Raw genomic sequence first — 17,971 nt, forward strand, 5'->3', positions numbered from 1 at the left:
AGTCATGTGGAGCTCTGCAGGAATAAAGTCTGTGTAGAAGCACTTGCTCACCTGCCTTCCCATTGCTAAGCATACCTAAGAGGCACTAGAAGAAAAGTACAGCAACAAGAGCATTGGACAGGCTCCACTGCCTTGCCCACCTCATGCCTATCATGCTAACGCAGGGGTCAGCAAACTTTTTCAGCAGGGGGCCGGTCCACTGTTGCTCAGACCTTTTGGGGGGCCGGACTATATTTCGAAAAAAAATATTAACGAATTCCTATGCCCCACATATAACCCAGAGACGCATTTTAAATAAAGGACACATTCTACTCATGTAAAAACACCAGACAGGCCCCACAAATAACCCAGAGATGCTTTTAAATAAAAGGACACATTCTACTCATGTAAAAACATGCTGATTCCCGGGCCTTCCGAGGGCCGGATTTCAAAGGCGATTGGGCCGCATCCGGCCCCCGTGCTAACGCTTGGTGCCGGGAAGGCAGGAGAGCAATGCCTGCCCCCGTGTTTGGTTCCACCAATAGCCGCTGGTTGTATCCTGAAACCTGATGGGCAGGTATGCTGAAGACTCACCTCTTTCTCCTGCCCGTTGGCACCTGAGATATACGGTATTTATATACACTTCAGGACACACCCCATTTGTCTGATTGTAAATTGTTTTAACTGATAGCGGTCAAGTAGGAGGTTTCCGCACGTGCTGTAGAGGGAAGAGACGGGCAGATGGGGCTCGTCAACCTGGGAAGGTGGCCCATCTAGGAGAAAGAAAACTCTGGTCCTAAACCTCCACTGGCTTGCAGCGGTACTCATTTGTGTGTAAGGTTTCGGGAGAAAACCCCGTGGAAAATCTGTCCCTGTTTCCTTGCGGGACATCTTGGGTAGAAGAAAACCCTACACAAATCAGGAGTGGAGTCCCTAAGATGGTTGGATAGCATCTTGTGTATCCAGCAACTCCTGCAGCCAAGCTAGTGCCAAACGTATTGCTCTGCTTTCCTTTGGACCACATCAGTGAGCCCAAGAGGGGAGTCTTGTTGTCTGGGCAGCCCAGGATCTCCACACACATTGCCCAGGCAGTGCGCCCCTTAGAGAATGCATACTCCATTGTCTCTTGAGACAGATGGGTGCCAAAAGCAACAACCCTGAGATCTTACGGTGAAGAATGCATAAATAATCCAATAAATAAAAATTATAATTAATAATTGCTTTGCAGCCTGTGAATTTTTATTATTTTTTAAACCCACCAGCCTTGAGCTTCAACTGTGGCAAAGGAGGACAATATGGATAGGAAAAAATAGTGAGGTCAATCTATGCCATACAGATTCTGACCCAGTTTTTCGTATCCGCCAAGGCTGACTTCCTTTCCCCAAGGAACCATGGGATATGCAGTTTGAGGAAGGCATGGAGAATTCTTCCATCGCAGAACCGCATCGAACACACTCCCTTGGGGCAGGTGTGGGCAGTTCAGCTGGCTCAAAGCACCCATGAAGGCATAAGGAGAGATGTGGTTACCTGATAGAGAGTATTCCCCTCTGTTACTCTCACTATCCCGGATGAGGAAGGAGCCATGGCGATTCGGAGGCGAGAGGAGGAGATGGTTGGCATTGGTTCTGCTTATACCACTTATGTACCAGCTGGAAAAGAAAGGGACATATATATCTTTTTCTTGCTTCCTTCCTCCCTCCCTCCCTCCCTCGATACACTTTTAGCCTGGCGCTCATCGTAATCAATGATTATCACCGCCAATTTATACATTGCAGGGGGGTTGGACTAAATGATCCTCGGGGCCCTTCCAACTCTGTGGTTCTATGAATTGATTTCCATGGAATCATTTCAAGGCAATGAATGTACAACAAAACACCAAAGAACGGTTGAAAACAATTAAGAACAGCACCCCACCCTAAACAAAACTAAAGTCTTCCAAAGCAGACACACATCATGGCAAAGACCCCATTTATCCAGCTTTGAGAGCCATTTTGACCCCATAGTGGTGTGGGACATTATACAATCAAATCAACAATTGTTGTTGTTGTTGGTTGTACCCCGCCCATCTGACTGGGTTGCTCAGCTATGGTAGGCACACGAAGGGACTGAGGCTCACAGAGCCTTCTTGTAAAATTTTCTAGAGGAAACTCTGTGAGATCACTTCTTTTGTCCCTTGGCAGGAAGCTATAACTCTAAATAACAACAACAACAACAACAACAACAACAACAACAACAACAACAACAACAACATTATTATATTTATACCCCGTCCATCTGGCTGGGTTTCCCCAGCCACTCTGGTCAACTTCCAACAGAACATTAAAATACAACAATCTATTAAACATTAAAAGCTTCCCTAAACAGGGCTGCCTTCAGATGTCTTCTAAAAGTCTGGTAGTTGTTTTTCTCTTTGACATCTGGTGGGAGGGCGTTCCACAGGGTGGATGCCACTACCAAGAAGGCCCTCTGCCTGGTTCCCTGTAACTTGGCTTCTTGCAGCGAGGGAACCACCAGAAAGCCCTTGGCACTGGAGTTCCGGTTCCGGTCGCAGGAATGGCTGACCCTTTTTCCATCTTTCCGACCTTCATAAGGAATTTGGCGGTTGCTAGGGGAGTAAATGGCAACCTCCCCACCTCTCCGGGGGTTACGGAGAGGGCCGCAGGCCCGCAGATGCCCCTAAACCCACCCCGACTGTTCAAGGGGCGGGGGGGCCAGGGCTGAAAGCACTTATGGAGGAGCGGAGCTCCCCGGACGCCGACCTGCGTAGCGGGATCTCCATGATCAAAGAAGATAATTGGGCTTAAATTCATGGACGTGCTTCAAAAAGGAAGGGCAGAAGCTCTGTTTATTGCCAAGGAATTTTCGCTGCTGAGCGTGAGGAGTGAGGGAGTATATCATCGGCAAGAAAGATTGATTGGGACGCCACGAGAAGGGAAGTGAGTCTTCTTTATTCTTTCATACACTCTACGAGTTATTTTATACCTTCCCGGACGTGATGTCCTGTTTGTTTGGAACAAATGAGAAATGGAACTTAACTGTGTGAGTTAGACTCTATAAAACTATTGATATGATATGGTTAGAAGCTGTAAAACTGTTGAAGAGAGGGCCCCCCCTCCAACTGGACAATCGGAGTGCGGCTGGAAGCGTTTGGATTTATGAGGTGTGACGCACTTGGAATTTGAACAGCGATCTGAAGTTAAGTTCAGCTATGGGGCAAGGAGAGCTATAAATCTGTTAAGAGTTTCTACATAATGTGACAGCTGTGCCTATGCCCGGAAAGCTGTAAATTTTACTATGATCGTCTGCAAAAAAACGTCGAGAAGAAAACGAAAGTGATCTGAGCTTTTCAAGATGGCGCTGTTTTGTGTTGAAAGACCTACGCAAGAAGAAAGCACTCCAGACAAAGAGGATTTATGGGGATTTAGGGGGAGGCCGGACTGATTAAAACTCACATAGGAGAATGAATATATGGGAAATCTCATTTGATGCTTATTTCAGCAGCGGTGGAAAAATCGGATGAATGGATGAAAGAAGAAAATATTTTAGTGACTGCAGGGGAAGATCGAGATTATCATGGATTATGAGTGACTATTTGGACTTTAGAATAAAGACGGCAGTAAGCAGTTGCGAGAAAACCCCAATTTTTTGAAGCATGGGAACTCCAAAATTGTATATGATTTGGTATAATATTCGGTTTAATTGATATGGATTTGTATAATTTGGAATAATGGATGTGACATAGTTGTATTTTAATTGGAAAATTAATAAAAATAGATTGTAAAAAAAAAAAGAAAGCCCTCGGAGCTGGACCTCAGTGTCCGGGCAGAGCGATGGGGGTGGAGACACTCCTTCAGGTATATAGGACCGAGGCCGTTTAGGGCTTTAAAGGTCAGCACCAACCGTTTGAATTGTGCTCGGAAACGTACTGAGAGCCAATGTAGGTCTCGGCGGCTGCTCCCAGTCACCACTCTAGCTGCCGCATTCTGGATTAGTTGTAGTTTCTGGGTAGCCCCACATAGAGCGCATTGCATACTTCCTGCCTGCCTGGGCACCCTCTTCTTTCTTCACTGTGCAGCTCAGAAACCTTAAATGAACTTACGTTTTAGACTTTTGTAGCTTATCTAAACCTGCCTTCATTTTGCTACTGTAATTGCTACTTAGAGGCCTAGAGTATGTAAGTAAATGCTACTTTTATTTCTTCGCAAAACAATGTGTGTGTGATTGTTGTTTTTAAGGGGGAGAAAAGGGGGCAATGCCAGGAAAATCCAGTCTGCCTTAAAGCATCCTACATCGTTGTTTCTGGAAGGTTAAATCAATCTTGTCTTAGCCTCCAAGTTTAAGCTGCAAAGGATAGCACTCTGCTGAGCTCACTAACATGAGCAAGGCAGGATAATAACTAAAGAATATATCCTCTTCTGGTGTCTAAATCCATTCCTACAAGTGGGGCATCATAAGAGCACAAGGACGTAGGAAGAAGAGCCTTGCAGCTGGATCAAGGCAAAGGCCTATCTTAGCCCAGCATCCTGTTCTCACAGTGACCAACCGGATCCCCGTGGGAAGCCTAAAAACAGGACCTGATCGCAACAGCAGTCCCTCCACTTGTGGATCCCAGCATTCAGAGGCACACAGTCTTCAACTCACATGTCAGAACCCTTGAATTACATGAAATTTAGCTAAAAAGAATCAAAATTACCAATCACCCAAACAATAAAAGCAACTAAAGATCCAACATTGGGACCATGAAAACAAGCTCCGCTTCCGGGGCAGACCACTCACTCTCAACCAATTTGCTTGAACTGCCAGCCCCACCATTAGACAGAATGGGGCAATTGTCTCAGGTAGCAGATGCCTGGGGCGCGGGGCAGCAGTGAGCTCCTCAGCTATTCCCCTCTGTTGGGAAACAGAGCTATGTTTGCCGCTGGCTTGCCATATTTCTCCTAAACCAGGCACCCCCAAACTTCAGCCCTCCAGATGTTTCGGACTACAATTCCCAGCATCCCTGACCACTGGTTCTGTTAGCTAGGGATAATGGGAGTTGTAGGCCAAAACATCTGGAGGGCCGCAGTTTGGGGGTGCCTGTCCTAAACTAGCCCCAGGGGCTAGCTCAGTGGCAGAGAATTTTCATTGTATGCCAGGGCCGCCTCTAGGCCTGGGCTGGGTGGCGGAATGCGCCAGGGTGCCTGGCCACCAGGGGCGCCGCCGCACCGCCAGACAGCTGATGTTTGTGCCACTGCGCCAGACAGCTGATGAGAAGGGCGTTCCTCCCTGATGAGAAGGACTTTCTTCCCTTACGGAGGGAAGTGATTGTGTGGGGGGCGTACCTCCACCGAGACCACCGCCGCCACTGCGCAGGTGCCGGGGAAACCTGGTGGACCGGCCGGGGAGCTGCCGCCCCCCAGCAATCGCACCAGGCTGGAGCCGAGGGTGCCCAACACTGGTGCTCCGGAGGGGAAGAGGGAGAGCCCTGGCCTCTCCGCCCTGGACGGGGAGAAGGGGAGAGGGACCCTTTGAGGCAAGGAGCCTCAGTCTTGCCGCCCCTGCCGCTGCCACCGCTATCGCCACCTTATTATTATTATTATTATTATTATTATTATTATTATTATTACTTTTTTACTTTCATTTATTTTTAGAAAATAAATGTTGAGTTCAGGCTGGAGGGAAACGGGGTTGGGGGGGGGGCGTCGGAGGGATTTTTGCACCACGGTGCTGGATACCCTTAAGACGGCCCTGTTGTATGCAGAAGGTTCCAACTTCATTTTTTTCCAGTTAAGGCTGGGAGAGGCCTCTCTTTGAAAACTTAAGAGAGTCGCTGGCAGTCTGTGCAGAGATCAGGGCTGGTGAGCAGAGAGTCCAGTCCTGTTGGGGGCTGCTTCATAGCAGTATAAGTAGACCCCTCCCTCTGTGCCCCCTGCAGGCCAACTTTGACCGGCAAGCAGGGCTGCCTCTCCATCCATCACCTGCAAGATGATTGACAGGGGGGTTGCCTCCACCCACCTATCAATATTAGCGCATGGGGTGGGGAGGCAAAATAAAGATCTGGTCAAAAAGGCTCCTTGCCCAGTTGGTCAACAGTACTGAGCAAAATGAACCAAAGCTCTGAATTAAAGCTTATTGTGACTTTTTTATCCTGCTTTAGTTAACTGCAGCATGAAAGGCTTGGAAGCAGCCATAGAATCGTAGAGTTGGAAGAGACCACAAGGGCCATCCAGTCCAACCCCCTGCTGAGCAGGAAACACCATCAAAGCATTCTTGACATATGCCTGTCAAGCCTCTGCTTAAACACCTCCAAAGAAGGAGACTCCACCACACTCCTTGGTAGCAAATTCCACTGCCGAACAGCTGTTACTGTCAGGAAGTTCTTCCTAATGTTTAGGTGGAATCTTCTTTCTTGTAGTTTGAATCCATTGCTCCGTGTCCGCTTCTCTGGAGCAGCAGAAAACAACCTTTCTCCCTCCTCTATATGACATCCTTTTATATATTTGAACATGGCTATCATATCACCCCTTAACCTTCTCTTCTCCAGGCTAAACATACCCAGCTCCCTAAGCCGTTCCTCATAAGGCATCGTTTCCAGGCCTTTGACCATTTTCGTTGCCCTCCTCTGGACACGTTCCAGCTTGTCAGTATCCTTCTTGTCAGCCCTCACTAGGGAGTAAATAGAAGGGTTTTTCTTTGATCAAGAGACTTCAAAGTGTTTTGGGGATTTAATATAGCTATTTATTTACACGGTGGGCTTTTTTAAAAAACAGCTGTTTGCGATGCTGTAAAGCAGGGGTCAGCAACCTTTTCCAGCCGTGGGCCAGTCCACTGTCCCTCAGACCATGTGGTGGGCCGGACTATGTTTTTTTGGGGGGGAATGAATGAATTCCTATGCCCCACAAATAACCCAGAGATGCATTTTAAATAAAAACACAAATTCTACTCATGTAAAAATATGATTGAGAAGGCGATTGGGCTGCATCCGGCCCACGGGCCTTAGGTTGCCTACCCTTGCTATAAAGCAACCTTCCTCACTCTGAGGTTTCTTATCACTACGTAGAACACAAAACCACCCAGGAAAAAGAGTCAGGGAGTTGAAGGCTAGAGGTCTAGCCAGCCCTGAGAAGATCTGGTTTGGAGAGGCAGGGTGCTCAGTCCTGACCAACTGGCCGCAAACTCAGAGAGCAATTCCTGAAAAACAGTTCAGAAACTCGACAGGAAAAAAAAAGGCTGACACTCATAAAGGGTGTGTGTCAAAATAGGTGTTTTCTTTTGTTTGCGAGTTCACCCTGGCTGGCTCTACCTCAGGCAGAGAGAGGTGTCTGCCTCAGACTGCTGATTTGAGGTTTCAGAAAAGGACAGTATATTGCTAGTTATTTCTCGTTGTCTTTCATCTGCAAGGGAATTGGGTGAGGTGTTTGTGTATTTCTCATACCTCCTCTGCGTCTGTTGGCCAACTTGACTACCCTTGGGTGCTGAGCATCATGAACGGTGGGATAGCTGGGTGGGTACCCTTATGTTGTTTGGCTTCAGGCAGAAAATGTGCGTGCAATGTGCTTTAAAGACATAGCGCGTGAACACTTTGGGGCCAGCTTACTTGAAATTGTCTTTGCTTGTTACTACCGTGTTTCCCCTTTTTTAAGACACCGTCTTATAACTTTTTTTACTCAAAAAAGAACATGGTGTCTTATTTTCAGGGGATGTCTTGTACGGTACCTTAAGGCCTCCTCGGAGGGGCCAGGCCACTGGTTCGGGGTGATGCTGGGCGCTCTGCGCGGCACCGAGGCGGCAGGCTGCTGGCTCGGCGCTCCGCCCAGCACTGCTGGGCGCTCCGGGCGCTCGGCGCTGCAGACCGCCGGTTCCGGCGGCGGGGGGCAGGCCTCGGGCAGCTCTCCCCCCAAAAGAAGAGGCCAGGCGCTGCAGGGCGCTCCGAGCGCTCGGCGCTTCGGAGCGCTCCGCTCTGCAGTCGCCGCTTCCGGTGGCGGGGGGCAGGCCTCGGGCAGCTCTCCCCCCAAAAGAAGGGGCCAGGCGCTGCAGGGCGCTCCGAGCGCTCGGCGCTTCGGAGCGCTCCGCTCTGCAGTCGCCGCTTCCGGTGGCGGGGGGCAGGCCTCGGGCAGCTCTCCCCCCAAAAGAAGAGGCCAGGCGCTGCAGGGCGCTCCGAGCGCTCGGCGCTTCGGAGCGCTCCGCTCTGCAGTCGCCGCTTCCGGTGGCGGGGGGCAGGCCTCGGGCAGCTCTCCCCCCAAAAGAAGGGGCCAGGCGCTGCAGGGCGCTTCGAGCGCTCGGCGCTTCGGAGCGCTCCGCCCTGCAGTCGCCGCTTCCAGCGGCGGGGGGCAGGCCTCGGGCAGCTCTCCCCCCAAAAGAAGGGGCCAGACGCTGCAGGGCGCTCCGAGCGCTCGGCGCTTCGGAGCGCTCCGCCCTGCAGTCGCCGCTTCCGGTGGCGGGGGGCAGGTCTCGGGCAGCTCTCCCCCCCAAAAAAGAAGAGGCCAGGCGCTGCAGGGCGCTCCGAGCGCTCGGCGCTTCGGAGCGCTCCGCTCTGCAGCCACCGGTTACGGCGGCGGGGCGGCAGGCCTCGGGCAGCTCCCACCCCCCCCCCCCCCGCAAAAGAAGAAGCCAGGCGCTGCAGGGCGCTCCGAGCGCTTGCTGCTTCGGAGTGCTCCGCTCTGCAACCGCCGGTTCTGGTGGCGGGGCGGCAGGCCTCGGGCAGCCCAAAAAAAAGAAAAGAAAAGAAGAGGCCAGGCGCTGCAGGGCACTCCATGCGTTCTCTGCAGCAACAGCAGCCGGTTCCAGGCCCCTCTGGCTGGCTGGGGCGCTCGGCGGTCTCGCATGGAGGTATGTCTTATTTTCGGGGGGTGTCTTAGATCTCACTAATGCTAAAAAATGCTGCCATGGCTTACTTTCTGACTACGTCTTAAAAAAGGGGAAACACGGTATGCTGTGTATTTTTGTGTCTTTATATTGCAAACCGTCTCGCGACTGTTGGGTCAAGGGCGCCATAGAAATTTAATAAATAATCATTGTTTTTGGCATCTGTCTGTCTCCAGAAACAATGGAGGGCGCCTCCGGGGGTGAAGTCAAACCGCTGGAGAATCCCGGCGCCTGCTGTGGCTGCAGAAGCCAGTAACCCCTAAGAGCTGCCTCTCATGTTGTTTTTGCTGCATTAGCAGCACTGAAGTGAGCTCACCAGGGTGCAAACCTGGGCAATGTGTATGGAGGTCCTGGGCTCACCGGTGTGCATAAAATGATTAATAAAAAATAAGCCAGTCTCTCGCGCTGACCGACGAACAACGGTCCACCCGCGGACAAACCACTTCCTAATCTTGTGGGTTTGCAAACATGCGCACAATGTCCAAGCACAGGACAGGTCAAACGACACCCTCGCACACCATTAGCAAATGAAGCGGCGTACCTTCCAACATTCCTCAAATGAAAATCGGGGCATTCCTCACTCCTCACCAAGTGACTGACCTTGACCCCCCATTTTTGTGTCTCCTCTGGCAGAACATTTGCTATCAGAAGAAGGGCAGCAAATGCCCAAAGCATTTTTTCTTTAAAAAATCAAGACTCATCGCTCTCCGCTCTGCTCCCCCTTTCTTCCCACCCAGGGGCCGCTGCCCTCTGCCTGCCCCTTGAAACCAGCACGTCATGTGGGGCTGGAGGCGACCTCAGAGGCAGCAGTCTCTCCTCCTCCTTGCCTGCTCTCCAGCAGCTGCTATGAGAGTAGCCCTGGAGAGCCCCTGGAGAGCCGGCGAAATGCTCCTTTGCAGCTGCCAATGCTGCTCAGGACTAGCTCCAGCTCATCCTTCTCCCCGAGCCCCATAGCCTTTGTGCTGGCAGGGGAAATAGGGACATTCCAGGATCAAATCAGAAGCTGGGATGGCTTTTGCAATTCCAGGACTGTCCCTGGAAAACAGGGGCCCTTGGAGGGTATGAAACCGGCCTGCCTGAACCACATCACTCATGACAAGCCACTGTACTGGTGGCTCTGAGTGGGTTTTGTTTTAATATGGAAATGTGATTATTTAGCATATTTTTTGTTTGTTTGTACTGTATACATTTCCTCCTTCCCTGTTGAAACCTATAATTAGCAAGAGGGAAGGGACTCGCATGTAAAGAGAAGTTATTAGCTCTGAAATTACTTTTGGGAGGCCACTTCTCACCCCATAAATTCCCTTGTGTTTGTGGGAACTGCAGCCACCCAGATTCTCATGTTTTGAAGCAGCATAGTGCATTTCTACACCTCTGGTTCCAAATTCTGAATTTTAAAGATTCCAAATGTGGATACCAGATGCTAGCTTCTGAATGCATGCCAAGCTTTCATGCTTGAGTTCAGTGGGGGCGGTTGTTTGTTTTGTTTGTGACAGCAACTTTTGGTGTGTGTGTGTGTGTGTTTGTGCATAGGCTTCACTGGACAGATTTTAGCAATTTAAAAAATTTAAGTTGAGACTCAATAACCACAGGTCTCTACATTCTGATTTTTGTCACGATGCTCTCATCAAACCAGAGCAGAAATTAATGGAGAATGGAGCTGGAGAAATTACAGTTGAATTTCCACATGCGAGTGCTCCTCTCAGAATTTTTTAAAGCTGAGTTTCCTGCATTTCAGGGGGTTGGACTAGATGACCCTTGGGATCCCTTCCAGCTCTACAATCCTATGATTCTATTTCAGACTTTGAAAATTCAGCAGCTTTGCAGTGCAATCCAGGGAACGTTTGCTGCAAGTCCATTAAAACTAATGGAACCAATGAAAATGTTTTGAGTAAGTTGCAGCAGAGGGTTGATTATAAGTAGGCAATTTACTCAATTTCGCAAGTGACATTTATTTTGTCTGGCTTTTAGAGCTGCTGGCCTTTTTCATGTGTGTTTTTGCTTTATTTTACAGCATAATCCTATGCCTGTTTGTTTACTCTCTTCTGGCAGTACTGACCCAGCTGCAGACCTAGGGAGGTCTGCCTGTTAGCGCCAAACATTTTATTATTGTTGTTCATGTAGGCTTTGAAACACACAATCACTATCTGAAACGTTTGAAACTCCCTGGGTGGTATGCAACTAATTTTTACTCAGAGCTGACCCATTTAAAATTGAGGGATAATCATCAACGTTGGGTCTCATACCTTGGAGATTTTTAATCAGAGGTTGGGTGGCCATCTGTCATGGCTGCTTTAGCTGAGATTCCTGAATTACAGGGGGTTGGACTAGATGACCCTTGGGGTCCCTTCCAACTCTACGATTGTGTGATTGCACGATTACTTCTCAATGGGTCTGCTGTGAGTAAAACTTAGCTGAATGCCTCCCTCTGACTTTTGCAGAGCAACCCAAAAGGGAGAGGAAGGGAAGGAGAACCAATCTGCCTTTTCCTATGTTCTGCTAGTGTCAGCAGAACAAAATGTGTGCTGTGTTGTGCTTTTCTTTTCCTCTCCCCGCCCTCTAAAATGGCCCCCCCTCCCCAAATAAACCACACCAGCTGCAAGAATGGTGCAGTTTGATCCTTGTCCCAGGAGCGTGCCTGAGGAAGTGAAGAACATGGGCTGTGTGCCGTTTACTCTGGCTTCAGTGCGCTCTCACTGCATCTGAAGAAGTGTGCATGCACACGAAAGCTCATACCAATGACAAACTTAGTTGGTCTCTAAGGTGCTACTGGAAGGGATTTTTTGTTTGTTTGTTTCGACTACGTCAGACCAACACGGCTACCTACCTGTAACTCTCACTGCTAGTGAGACCTGGGGATATAGGGTGGTGTATTATTATTATTATTAATAATAATAATAATAATAATAATAATAGTGTTGGAAGCCGAGTCCAGAATCCATACACCTCCTGTAGCTTCTCGAGAAATGCTGCTGTTTGATGGGCTTTCCTTCAAACTAGCTTCCATCTAATTTGAAGATGTAAGATGCTGAGGCATGTGTGCTCGAGACAGCTGCTGCGCATGTGCAGATAGAAGCGCATGCACAGATGACAGTGTGTGATGCAGTCCCCAGGAAAACAGACCAGGTAATGCACATCAGGTGAATACATCCCTCCCCCACACCTCTCTGGTGTGTACAGCATCATAAAAATGAGACTTGAAACACAGCCTTGCGGTGTTTGAAATCACAAATGTGTTTTGGTTCTCCCAGAGCACTCTTGGCTCAATGCCCCACTCCACCCAGCTTTCTTTTTGTCCTCTCTGATGTCATGGGGGCACCTGCCACAGACCTTTCTGCAGCTTCACGGAGGAGTCATATGAGGTCAGATCTCTCTCTCAGAAGACAGATCTGTCCTTCCTGCCTCAAAGAGGGAGACCCAAAGAATCCTATGTCCCTTTCCTCAGCGGTGGCATGTTTCCATGGACAGCAAAATTGCAACCTCAAATGGCATTTTTATCTCTGATTTGCTTTGTTTGGATTTATTGCTTTTCTATTTGTTTAAACTGACCCGAAATCATTTCCAGAAGGCAGTATGTAACCATTTTAAAATAAAGAAGTAGCAAAAAGATACTTGGAAGGGAATCGCACCCTGTTCAATGGGACTTACTCCCGTCCCTAGTTTGCTGCCAAAAATTGCAGTCTAAAAGGCATCTTCCTGGAAATAAGCCGCATCGAACTCAGTGCAACTTCCTTCCTTCCAATATGAGATCATAGAATCATACAGTTGGAAGAGACCACGTGGGTCCAATCCCCTGCAATGCAGGAATCTTTTGCCCAACGTGGGGCTCGAACCCACAACCCCGAGATCAGCAGTCTCATGCTCTACTGACTGAGCCACTATAGGATTCCACTGTCAATTTGCTTTTGTTATAATAAGCTACCAATAGCTTTGGGAATGAGATGCACCCCATGATCCTGTACACCTGGCCACCCAGATGTTTTTGGACTCCCGACTCCCATCAGGTTGCAACCAGCATGGCCAATGATCAGGGATGATGGTTCTTGTAGTCTACCAACATCTGGAGAGCCACAGTTCACAAAGCCCTGCCTTACATCCTTACTCAGAAATAACCTCTGTTGAGGTTTGTGAGATTTGCTTCTCATATCTGTGTATAGTACTGCAGCCTAAGAAATCATAGACTCCTAGAATTGAAGGTAAAGGAAAAGGGTAAAGGACCCCTGGACGGTTAAGTCGAGTCAAAGGCGACTATGGGGTTGCGGTGCTCATCTCACTTTCGGGCTGAGGGAGCCGGCATTTGTCCACAGACAGGTTTACAGGTCATGTGGCCAGCAGGACTAAACGGCGCCGCGGAACACCTTGACAGAAACCAGAGCGCACGGAAACACCATTTACCTTCCTGCCACAGCAGTACCTATTTATCTACTTGCACTGGTGTGCTTTCAAACTGCTAGGTTGGCAGGAGCTAGGGCTGAGCGACGGGAGCTCACCCTGTCGCGGGGATTCGAACCGCCAACCTTCCGGTCGGCAAGCCCAAGAGGCTCAGTGGTTTAGACCACAGTGCCACCCGCGCCCACGAGGGTCCATGGGCTGAGGACACGCAGCTCTGTTTCCCCTGCATCATCTGAACCAGGCGTGGCTGTGCAGCTTCTGAACCTGTTTCTGGAAATAGCAACGGGGTGGATGAGAGCCAACAAACTGAGGCAGACACAAGCAAGACACAAGCCCTGTGGGCAAGTTCAGGAGGCAGATCAGTTGCCAGTTCTGGATGGGGTTGAAGGCACAGGTTTGTAGCTTGGGGGTTAGTTTTAAATCCGTCTTCGTCACTAGAGGCCCAGATAATCTCAGTGGCTCCCTTCGACTTACTCTGGCTGCCACACCGGCCATGACAATTCCTGGACAGGGATAATGCAATGGTTCATGTATTACATGTCCCACAAGTGTCCTAGAAAAACAGGACATTCTGCTTTTTTTCCAGTAAGAGCATTTGGGGTGCCATGATTTCAGGCTGAAATCTCACCCCCCCAACACATCTTTTAGGCACAGGTCATGTGACTTGTACAGGAGCAAGGCTCTGCTCTGGTCAGACCTCACCTGGAGTACTGTGTCCTGTACTGGGCACCACAGTTCAAGAAGGATACTGACAAGCTGGAACGTGTCCAGAGGAGGGCAACCAAAATGGTCAAAGGCCTGGAAACGATGCCTTATGAGGAACGGCTTAAGGAGCTGGGTATGTTTAGCCTGGAGAAGAGAAGGTTAAGGGGTGATATGATAGCCATGTTCAAATATATGAAAGGATGTCATATAGAGGAGGGTGAAAGGTTGTTTTCTGCTGCTCCAGAGAAGCGGACACAGAACAATGGATTCAAACTACAAGAAAGAAGATTCCACCTAAACATTAGGAAGAACTTCCTGACAGTAAGAGCTGTTCGGCAGTGGAATTTGCTACCAAGGAGTGTGGTGGAGTCTCCTCCTTTGGAGGTCTTTAAGCCGAGGCTTGACAGGCATATGTCAAGAATGCTTTGATGGCGTTTCCTGCTCGGCAGGGGGTTGGACTGGATGGCCCTTGTGGTCTCTTCCAACTCTATGATTCTAAGGCTGGCAAAACTTGTGCCCCAGTTTTGAGACTCAACATGTTGGAGCATGGGCCTAGCCAGGATGTATGTTATCTCCAATGGTCAGTGAGTTAAGTATTTTTATTTATTTACTTGATATGGGGGCGGGGGGGCAGGGTGGGGGGAGCAGCATCTATGCTGCTATTATATGGAGGAGACCACTGCCGGCATGGAACAATTTTGCTGAGGGAATTGCATTTGGCTCAGGCCATGCTAAGAGCATCTTAAACTGCCTTATGCAGAGGCAGACGACTGACCCATTTTGCTCAGTATGGTTCTTCTTACAGTTGTTGGCATATAAGTCCCTATGCAGCCCAGGACCAGCTTCTCCTCCTGCCCATTTTATCCTCACAACAACCCTGTGAGGTAGGTCAGGTTGAGAGGCAGTGACTGGCCCAAGGTCACCCAGTGAGCTGTATGACCATGTGGGGATTTGAACCCAGGTCTTAGTCCGACACTCTAACCACTGCACCACACTGGCATTGACCTCTGGTCTCCTTCCCTCCACCCCACATGGAGTGCTGCCGGGGGAAGAGAGGCCAGGACTCAGGAACAAGACGGCACTGCCTTTCGCCCCCTGCATCCCCCTCAATGGGCATGTGCCAAAAAATGGATGAACGAGTTGCTCTGACACGCAATTCTCTAGTCAGGCGATCTGTGCATGCTCAGAGCAGTTTCCATGTGCTGTTCGCCCAGAATGTGACACGCTCTGACCTAACACTTTAACGGCAGGTGTGTTTACTGAGCGACGAGAGAAAAGCACACTGCACATGCTCAAGGGCACTGTGTCCTTGGCGATTACTTTCCACGGGCCCTGTCACAACCCAAGGAGCTCAAAGGTTCTAGGGATGGTCTCTCTGGCAAATGCCACTTATGAGCCAGGATGAGTTCTTGCCGCATCCTGTTGGCTTCATCTAGCGACCCACCAGCCCTCCAACCCTGGAACCCAAATTCTGTCCCTCTGTGTAAAAGCCCTAATTTCACCTGCCGGCTGCAAGGAAAGGCAGGACTGGAAACAGGTGTGTCAAATTTAGGAGCCACAACAACACAGCTTTGATCTATGGGATAATTTGCACAGCACTTTCTAGTATGTGTGTGGGATCGACGGCGCGGCTTCCGAATCCCTCTGATGTTAGGCTCAGAGATGGAGTATTATTGACTTCCTGCTACACGTTAAAAGAAAATGATATGCAGGTGGTACTTAACACCAGATAAAATGCCAAGATCTATAAAACCATGTCCGGCGAATGTTGGACATGTAAACATACCAAAGGGACTTTTTCCCCATATGTGGTGGATGTGTGAAAAAATGAAGGGTTTGGGGAAAATGGCACGCAATGAAATGAAGAAAATGTTAAAATGGGTTGCTACCAACAAAACGTGAAGCTTTCCTTCTAGTGATAATAGAGGCGGGTGTCCCACAAAGAGGATGATTAAGCTATTCATGTGTGCAACAACAACAGAAAAGGAAAACCAAGGAAGAATGGTTCTTAAAACTAATAGACTATTCAAAAATTGTGAAATTGACAGCTAGGGTAAGAGATCAAAATGATGAGCTTTTTATTGAAGAGTGGAGACCCCATTTGGATTATTTGAGGACGTATTATAGCCAAATTAAGTCGAAATTTAAGCAGCTGAAGGGAGCTGACAACAATTGTAACAGAGGAAATAAGTATGAGATATAAATATGGTGCACAATGCAGCAGGAAAAAGGGTGTGCATAAAAATATCATGGAGGTGAGGGTGGGAAGTCAAACCGTTAAGAGAAATATATATATGAAAGTTGAAGTTAATTTATTAGAATTTCTGAAATGTAATACAAATGTCAATAAAAAGAGAGAGAGATGGAGCATTATTTGAACCTGGGTTTCACTGCGGCTTACGCTTGCTTTCAGTGTAAATGTCCCAGCCGTGAGGTAACAGAAAGTCATGTCTAAATAGGGTCCCACGAGTCCATCTGCCTTTGCTTCCTGAACTTCCTTCTGCCTAGGAACTGCATCAGAGAATAGCACTGGCATCCTCTGGTTTATGAGGAAATTGGTGGCTTTGTGGCAGCAGCACCGGCCAGTCCCCACTCTCCTCTCAGACCTATTTGCATAAGCAGCAACCAAACCACCTCACGCTAGGGGCAAACATTTTCCTATTTGGCAGATTGCGAAGCAAAGAGACGAGACTGAACGTGGACATACGAAGGGGAGCAACCACCAGTCAGCAAATATTTCCCTAGACATATCCCCATCCTTTGGTGGTCATTTGGCTAGCCATAGTAATTCTTTAGAAATTGGACCAATCATAACCAAGATGCTTTGGGGCTGACCCATCAATCAAGCATAAAAAGAGGTCTCCTCTCTGTCTTCCACATTAGACACACCATGTCCACCGCGATGCGTTTATCAAATTTGGTTGGTATAGATCTTTTCCTTATCTTTTAATTGAAAAATAACAACAAACAGCTTTTTTAAAAAATCAAAGTGATGTGCATAAAACAATTAAGAATAATCAGATGCAAATCAGCAAAACTAGTATACATAGCTACATTATTTATTTTAGTGGAAAAGTGGTAAATCCTTAGAAATGTTGCCTGATCTGTTAACTCTTTTCACACCCAACAGCTCACAAAATCTTAGAATCACACATACAGCTGCAGAGTGGGAAGGCACCCCGAGGGTCATGTAGCCCAACCCCCCGCAACGCAGGGATCCTGCCCACGGCCAACCTTGGGTGGGCTCGAACCACCAAACTTTAACAGTCAGATGCACTGATCTACTGTGCCACTTATGCTAGGGAAGGTTCTCCAGTGCCCTTCTGGAGATGGTTGGGTAAGACACTGTCTCCTGTTCTTGTTGCTTCTTCCTCACCCCCCCCCAAAAGCCCACACTCCCCAAAACCACGTTGCACAGAACCCACATCATTCTGGAAGCTTTCGGAAAAATCTGAACGGTGCTGGCGCGATAGCTGGCACCCCCCAAAAGACTTGGATACTCACGGCTGCTGCGCGGACGGTTCCTGGCTGAGCTTGCTGATGTAGTTGGCTGGGACGTAGCCCATTACTGGGTCCCCCGAGAGCCGCCTTGCTAAGACATACCCTCCCTCTTCTTTGAGGACGCAAAGCTTCTCTCCTCTGTTGACGCTCAGCTCATCTGCACTCCTGGCCGTGAAGTCGTAGAGCACCCCAAAGAGGGAGAAAGCGGGTTCCTCGGGGTCGGGATCCAGTGTGGGGTGTAGGGATCCGGAGACCGGCTCCCAAAACTCCAGAGGGCAGCTGTTGGGGACCCTGTGGGGCAAAAATTTGTTCCAGAAGGTACTGAGGAAAGCAAAGTGTTTCCTGAGGAACTGGTCCATCCCCTTCCTTTTTTTCTTTTTGGAGAATTTCTCAAGGAGGGTTTAGCTTTGCTATTCCAAAGAGCTTCTCAAAGAAGGTGGCACAGCCTTCATCCCTGCCCTCTTCTTCATCTGCTGCCTGTATCCAGGGACGCCGTGAGCTCCCCCGCTCCCCAAACCGGTAAAAACAATATGAGATGCCGGCTTGGCTC

At 49.0% G+C, this 17,971-nt stretch overlaps 1 protein-coding gene and 1 non-coding gene across 2 annotated transcripts in view; both read right to left on the reverse strand.

Moving 5' to 3' along the window:
• SRMS (src-related kinase lacking C-terminal regulatory tyrosine and N-terminal myristylation sites) overlaps nucleotides 1-17,971 on the reverse strand; it is a 40,133-nt gene extending 22,162 nt beyond the window's left edge. The window contains exons 1-2 of the mRNA XM_035123695.2: nucleotides 17,425-17,971; nucleotides 1,507-1,628 (exon numbers count right to left, since the gene is read on the reverse strand). Of these exons, the coding sequence (XP_034979586.1) occupies nucleotides 1,507-1,628; nucleotides 17,425-17,780 (478 nt within the window). The 5' untranslated portion in view covers nucleotides 17,781-17,971. The remainder of the gene's footprint in view (nucleotides 1-1,506; nucleotides 1,629-17,424) is intronic.
• Nucleotides 12,636-12,709, reverse strand: TRNAS-GCU (transfer RNA serine (anticodon GCU)). Its single transcript has one exon. It is a non-coding gene; the product is annotated as a tRNA-Ser (tRNA).

This window comes from Zootoca vivipara, chromosome 7 (genome assembly GCF_963506605.1).
Source record: "Zootoca vivipara chromosome 7, rZooViv1.1, whole genome shotgun sequence".
Taxonomy (NCBI): domain Eukaryota; kingdom Metazoa; phylum Chordata; class Lepidosauria; order Squamata; family Lacertidae; genus Zootoca; species Zootoca vivipara.